The sequence below is a fragment of the Pieris napi genome, chromosome 13 (genome assembly GCF_905475465.1).
Source record: "Pieris napi chromosome 13, ilPieNapi1.2, whole genome shotgun sequence".
Taxonomy (NCBI): Eukaryota; Metazoa; Arthropoda; class Insecta; order Lepidoptera; family Pieridae; genus Pieris; species Pieris napi.
The window spans coordinates 8302360-8310177 of NC_062246.1; the positions used below are offsets into that span (position 1 = coordinate 8302360).

Here is a 7818-nt window from a genome sequence, read left to right on the forward strand (position 1 = left end):
CCGATGACGTTGGTGAGCCTTTAGCTGCGTGTACTGATCCTTCTGCTTCCTCAAGAATACACGAACCACATATTGGTGACCATGGCATGCAAGATGCCGTTCTCCCGAAGAAGAGATCACCAGTGCATTCGAGGACGGTGCACGGTCAGGAGAGGCCGTATAAGTATGTATGTAAGTATTTTGATTGTATTTTTTTTTTAATTATTAATTTCTTTTTTATTATTTTTTTTTTGTAAAGCTTACATATAAAATGTGTGACAATTAATGTAAACGTAAGATTTCGTTAAATAATAATTAGTAGATTTTGTACTGTGTGTGATGTTGTAAGCTTAATAAATAAATAAATATAAGCAGAAATCATAGTGGGTGGTTTCGATCCCCACCCGCCTTCTATAAAAGAAAGGCGTCAGTGTGCCACGCGCTCTGTTGTTGCTCGGACGTTGACAAGACAGGTGGTTGGTGTCGAGGCCGCATACTGTGAGTACGTTCTGTGTTATTTTTATTAAGTGGTGTTTGAAAGTGAAGTGTTTTAACTAAAGTTGTGGTAGTGCGATTTTGTATGAGGGCCTTGGATGCGTGATGTATGATAGACTAGGCACTAATGTAATGTTGTCGTGATTAACTAACAGGATTACTGTTGCACAGATTGCGAAGACGAATACCCCGATGACGTTGGTGAGCCTTTAGCTGCGTGTACTGATCCTTCTGCTTCCTCAAGAATACACGAACCACATATTGGTGACCATGGCGAGCAAGATGCCGTTCTCCCGAAGAAGAGATCACCAGTGCATCCGAGGACGGTGCACGGTCAGGAGAGGCCGTATAAGTATGTATGTAAGTATTTTGATTGTATTTTTTTTTAAATTATTAAATTCTTTTTTATTATTTTTTTTGTAAAGCTTACGTTTACATTAATTGTCACACATTTTAGATGTAAGATTTCGTTAAATAATAATTCGTAGATTTTGTACTGTGTGTGATGTTGTAAGCTTAATAAATAAATAAATATAAGCAGAAATCATAGTGGGTGGTTTCGATCCCCACCCGCCTTCTATAAAAGAAAGGCGTCAGTGTGCCACGCGCTCTGTTGTTGCTCGGACGTTGACAAGACAGGTGGTTGGTGTCGAGGCCGCATACTGTGAGTACGTTTTTGTGTTATTTTTATTCGGTGGTTTTTGAAAGTGAAGTGTTTTAACTAAAGTTGTGGTAGTGCGATTTTGTATGAGGGCCTTGGATGCGTGATGTATGATAGACTAGGCACTAATGTAATGTCGTCGTGATTAACTAACAGGATTACTGTTGCACAGATTGCGAAGACGAATACCCCGATGACGTTGGTGAGCCTTTAGCTGCGTGTACTGATCCTTCTGCTTCCTCAAGAATACACGAACCACATATTGGTGACCATGGCGAGCAAGATGCCGTTCTCCCGAAGAAGAGATCACCAGTGCATCCGAGGACGGTGCACGGTCAGGAGAGGCCGTATAAGTATGTATGTAAGTATTTTGACTGTATTTTTTTTTAAATTACTAATTTCTTTTTTTTTTTTTTTTAAAAGCTTACGTTTACATTAATTGTCACACATTTTAGATGTAAGATTTCTTGAAAATAATAATTAGTAGATTTTGTACTGTGTGTGATGTTGTAAGCTTAATAAATAAATAAATATAAGCAGAAATCATAGTGGGTGGTGTTGGCAACATAATATAGTTTATTTTTTGTTATCTGTAATTTTTCTATGTTGTATAATTTATTTGTCTATGGTTTTTCACTTCCTTCCGTTTTCCATTCGTTCTTGTAAAAGTGTGCTCAAATAAAGTGGTTAGTGGTGTGTTAATATCTAAAAAATAAGTGTTTTTTTTCTACGCCTGACCTCATCTGCAAACAATTAAATACAGTCCACGCTCTACCACTGGAATAAACGTGTGTGTTGGGTATTTACACTAGTGCCCTACATAATGGTCCTTCTATGATGCGCCATCGCCTTGTCTGTACGAGCCGTCTTCGTTAAAGAATTCTCCCGCGAGCCGTCTTCGCCTTTAAGAATTCTCCCGCGAGGGCAGCAAGAAGCTACAACGCAGAACCCAGGACGCAGAGGTATCCGTAGAAAGAAAAAGCATCATCATCAAGTTAGTTACCGACTCATCTTTATTACATACGCCCGCCATCTTTATTACGAAGCCCTCACAAAGTCTTCAACATACTACCAAAGACAAAGAGGAAGGAGCACATCAATCAAACAAACAAGCGAAGCCGGACCGGAAAGAGCGAGTCGATAAACACAAAAGCTGTCTGTCAATGTCAACTGCGATTCACTTCCTTCAGTTGGCACCACAGCATACGAGCGCCGAAACCGACGAATCACGTACGAGTGTCGAGTGCAACCAGTGTCCAGTAGCCAATCACTGCGCGCCTCACCGTAGCAAACGACGCGGTCGCCGACAACGTTCGTACTGCGCGTAAGCAAGCATCAAGCGTCATTTAACTCCACCATTTTGATTTTAGTAGTAATTACTAATTACTTGTAACAAAATACACATAGTTTTAAGTATTTTTTCGGTTCAAGTGTTAACTAACATTAGAAAAGCTAGCAATATATTGCCCTATTAGTGAACATGGCCGACACAAAAGTTAATATTGCAAAAAGGGGTTATGCAAAGATGTCTATTACTAAAATTCATAATGCACTATTATCAGACGTTAAACAGACACTCGCAGCTTTAAAAAACCTTGAGGAGCCTGTCGACAGCTGGAGCAGCTTGCTTGTGTGTGTGCTAGTGAGGAAGTTAGACAACCTTACACGCTCTGCATTCCAGATGGAGAGAGACAACAAGTGTTTACCCACAGTAGGGGAGCTTTTAGGTTACCTGGAACGTCGAGCATTGTCATTGGAAAACGACTCCGTTCCCAACAAGCAACCTCAACCCCAACGGTTGACTAGTATTGCAGTAACTGCACCTGCTTCTACCTCCTGCACCTATTGTAAGTCTCCGCACAAACTTTTCCAATGTCCAAATTTTAAAATGGCAGCACCCACAAAACGTCTAGAGTTTGTATTAGCAAATAAGCTGTGCAAAATATGTCTGTCTTTCCATAAACGCAACTGTAAATATCATTTTAAGTGTGGTGAATGCAAAAAGCCTCATAACACATTACTGCATCAAACAGATCAACAGCCATCGAGCCCATCTGTCAGTTTGTTATCGAGCGCTCCTCGGGGACAAGTGCTTTTGCCTACTGCTAGAGTTAAGCTTATTTCCCAGACAGGCACGATTATTTACGCACGAGCACTATTGGACAGTGCCTCACAAGTATCATTCATCACTGAGAAACTTGCCCTTATATTAGGCAAGGTTCCCGACAACAATGCATCAATTATAATTGGCATTACCAACACTGAGCAAACAGTTAACTTGCAAATAAACCTTGATGTACACTCTATAGTATATCCATATAAGGTCAATGTTAATTGTCATATTGTTAAAACGATAACCACAAAGTTGCCTCAAGCACCTATCGACACTTCCAATCTAACTTTTCCTGCTAACTGCAATCTAGCTGACGCTACCTTTAATATGCCTGGTGATGTGCATGTATTGTTAGGAGCTGATGTCTTTTTCCAGGCCCTGTTGCCACTCCATGAGTCAATAAGTAACGAGGGTCCTGCAAAAACAGGCACAACATTCTCCGAGCAACCATCTATAATTCACACATCATTTGGGCACATAGTAGCGGGACGCAGTGCCTATGACACTGCCAACAGTAAGCAGGTTATATCTTTATTTTGTCAGGAGTGTGATAGCAATTTAAATGAGTCATTGAGTGCATTTTGGGACACTGAGCGAGTGTCTGAAATCTTCCCCGAGCAATTACCTGAACAAGAGTATTGTGAAAAGTTTTTTAATGAGACTACAAAGCTTGAGAATAATACATTTCAAGTTTCGATGCCTATTAAAGTCCCGTTACATCAAATAAACTTAGAACTGGGAGAATCATTTCACTTAGCCTATAAACGATTTCTTAATTTGGAAAAGAAATTACATAAAAACACAAACCTTTTCCACGAATACAAAAAGTTTATCGATGAATATATTGAATTAAATCATGGTGAGTACATTAATATAAATAGCTATAATTTATCGAAAGATCCTATTTACTTTCTCCCTCACCATGCTGTAATTAAAGAGAATGCTCGTTCTACAAAATTAAGAGCAGTATTCGACGGCTCAATGCGTACGAACAAAAGAATTTCATTGAACGATCTGTTACTCAATGGCCCTGTAGTACAGAAAGATTTATTAGAAACACTTATAGCTTTCAGATTAGGAACCTTTTTCTTTATCTGCGATATACGTAGGATGTTTAGGTGCATTAGATTAGATCCTAGTCAACGTTCACTTCAAAACATATTATGGCGCGAATCACCAGATGAAGACATCAAGTGCATACAGCTGTCTACTGTCACTTATGGTCTAAAGTCGTCATCTTATTTAGCCACTCGTTGCCTGATTGAACTTGCCAATAGATATAAGGAACAATTTCCATTAGCATCCTCTATTTTAATTAATAACACCTACGTCGACGATGTATTAGTTAATAATAATAACAAGCAAGTATTATTAAAAATGCAGACTGAATTAGTAGAGTTACTTGCTCTGGGAGGATTTCAGCTCCACAAGTGGGCTTCCAACTGTGACTCAGTACTCAAAAATGTACAAAATAATAATTATAACCAAGAAAGCGAGGTTGATTTAAGCAAAACTGAAACATCTGTAAAAACTTTAGGTATTGAATTCGTTATTAATGATGATACCTTTACAAGCTCATGTCCTGAACCTTACACTAGTGTAAATGATAGCAAGAGAGACATACTTAGCTATATTAGTAAGTTCTATGATCCACTAGGGTTAATCGGTCCAATTTTTGTTCGTGCAAAGGTAATCATGCAAAAACTGTGGGCTTCTAATACAGATTGGGACTCTTCTCCCCCACAAGACATACGTCAGATGTGGATAGAATTTGTTAGGGACTTGTCACAGATGGAACCTTTAAGTGTACCTCGATGTGCCATAGCTAATAATTGTGAAGTCATTCAATTATTAGGTTTTGCCGACGCATCCTCAGTTGCATATGGCTGCTGCTTGTATTTGCGTTCTACTGACACACAAGGCAATGTACACATCCAATTGTTATGTTCGAAATCTAGAATTAATCCATTAAATAAAAGCCTTACTACTCCCAGGCTAGAATTAAATGCAGTCTTGCTTCTTACGAAATTAACTGTAAAGGTACTCAATGCATTAAGTGCCAATAATATAAAATGTGATAATACTTACCTATTTTCAGACTCACAAATAGTTTTAGCATGGCTCAAAATAGATTCCGCGAAACTACAGACCTATGTCGCGAATAGAGTAAGAGTAATAACAGAGCTCTCTCATAATTATCACTGGTTATATGTAAATACTGATGAGAATCCTGCAGATTGTCTCAGTAGAGGCCTTCATCCTAATGAACTTAAGGCTAATAACATGTGGTTGTATGGCCCATCCTTCTTACATGATAAAGATTATAAATTTTATTTGAAGTCAGAGATAGTGACACAATTACCCGAACTTAAACAAAACATTACAAGGGCAGTATGTGTCAAAGTAACAGCCATTGATTGTGATGTATATGAAAAGTTAAAGAAATTTTCCAGTATTAATAAAATGACTCGTGTACTTGCCTATATACTTAGATTTTGTACAAATATTAATCCTAACAAAAACAACAAAATTAAAGGATTTTTATCAACCAAAGAGCTAAATAAAGCACTAATGTTAATTATAAATAATGAACAACACATATACTATGCGAGTGATATTAAATCTTTACAAGTTCACAATCGAGTAGATAGCAATTTAAAACCTCTGACACCGTTCATAGATAAAGATGGCATTATAAGAGTAGGCGGACGTTTACAAAACGCATCAATCCCCTACTCTAGCCAACATTCTGCCATATTGCCAAAGGAATCAGTGATAACAGCCTTGATAATTAAAGATGAACACATTAAGCTATTACATGCCAGTCAAAAACTATTATTAAGCTCTATTAGGCAGAGATTTTGGATCATTGATGGTCTACGAACAATAAAAAAAATTATTCACAAATGTGTAACCTGTTGCAGATTGAAAGCCGCTGCTGCAGCTCAGCTGATGGGTTCCTTGCCTACGCAACGCGTAAACGCGTGCCGCGTCTTTGAAAAAAATGGTATTGACTTCGCTGGGCCAGTTTCGGTAAAAAATAGCCGCATTCGAAAGCCAACTATAGGCAAAGGTTACATTGTATTGTTTGTATGTTTCGTCACTAAAGCTATTCATCTAGAGCTAGCCTCAGATTTGACAACCGATACTTTTCTCGCATGCTTTAAACGATTCATTGCGAGACGAAACCTGCCCAGCGACGTCCACTGTGATAACGGCTCGACGTTCAAAGGGGCAAGGAACCAATTAGATGAACTGTATCGCTTGCACGCTTCTCGAAGTCACCAATGCGAAGTACAATCCTTCGCGGCTGCTAGAGGAATCAATTTCCACTTTATACCTAGTTACAGCCCGATATTTGGTGGACTTTGGGAAAGCGGTGTAAAAAGCGTGAAATATCACTTGAAACGTGTAGTAGGCAAGGCGTTACTCACGTATGAGCAACTCAATACTGTTCTAGTAGAAATAGAGGGCGTTCTTAATTCTAGACCGCTCACCGCAGTTACTGCCGACCCAAATGACCTCAATTACCTCTCTCCAGGTCATTTTCTGACAGGAGCACCTCTTAATTCTTATCCAGAACACAATATGTCAGATACACCAACTAATTTACTTAAATTTTGGTCTATAACCGTAAGTATGAAACAAAACTTTTGGAAATATTGGAGTAAACATTATTTGTGTCTTTTACAAAGCAGGCCCAAATGGCGTGACGTTTCTTCTAACGTAAAAATTGGTAGCTTGGTCATATTACGTAGTGATAATAGTCCTCCTTTGCATTGGCCTATGGCTCGTGTGTCCAATATCTTTCCAGGGAAAGATGGCCAGGTTAGAACTGTCGAAGTTAATCTTTCAAACGGTCATGTTCACAATAGGGCATTATCAAAAATATGTTTGCTACCTATCGATTCATAAAAGTGTTTGATTCTAAAATGTATAATTTTAATATTTAAGTATTCCTATGTCTACACAACCTATGTTGTAAAATTTATGCTGTATTTGTCAATTAAATTTTAAATTGTTCATTTTGAGGGCGCAGCTTATGTTGGCAACATAATATAGTTTATTTTTTGTTATCTGTAATTTTTCTATGTTGTATAATTTATTTGTCTATGGTTTTTCACTTCCTTCCGTTTTCCATTCGTTCTTGTAAAAGTGTGCTCAAATAAAGTGGTTAGTGGTGTGTTAATATCTAAAAAATAAGTGTTTTTTTTCTACGCCTGACCTCATCTGCAAACAATTAAATACAGTCCACGCTCTACCACTGGAATAAACGTGTGTGTTGGGTATTTACACTAGTGCCCTACAGGTGGTTTCGATCCCCACCCGCCTTCTATAAAAGAAAGGCGTCAGTGTGCCACGCGCACTGTTGTTGCTCGGACGTTGACAAGACAAGTGGTTGGTGTCGAGGCCGCATACTGTGAGTACGTTCTGTGTTATTTTTATTAAGTGGTGTTTGAAAGTGAAGTGTTTTAACTAAAGTTGTGGTAGTGCGATTTTGTATGAGGGCCTTGAATGCGTGATGTATGATAGACTAGGCACTAACGTAATGTCGTCGTGATTAACTAAC

At 38.4% G+C, this 7818-nt stretch overlaps 1 protein-coding gene across 3 annotated transcripts; it reads left to right on the plus strand.

The window, feature by feature from the left end:
* The first annotated feature begins 2562 nt into the window (after window positions 1–2562).
* Window positions 2563–7437, plus strand: LOC125054980. 3 transcript variants are annotated; one of them, XM_047657132.1, is made up of 3 exons: window positions 2573–2982; window positions 3624–3770; window positions 6173–7437. In XM_047657132.1, the coding sequence occupies exons 2-3, from the start codon at window positions 3748–3750 to the stop codon at window positions 7161–7163; spliced, it is 1014 nt and encodes a 337-aa protein (XP_047513088.1). In that variant the 5' UTR covers window positions 2573–2982; window positions 3624–3747; the 3' UTR covers window positions 7164–7437. The 3 variants fall into 3 exon arrangements, with proteins under 3 accessions (XP_047513086.1, XP_047513087.1, XP_047513088.1); XM_047657130.1 differs by having other exon boundaries at window positions 2563–3770; XM_047657131.1 differs by having other exon boundaries at window positions 2563–3762.
* The last annotated feature ends 381 nt before the right edge of the window (window positions 7438–7818 follow it).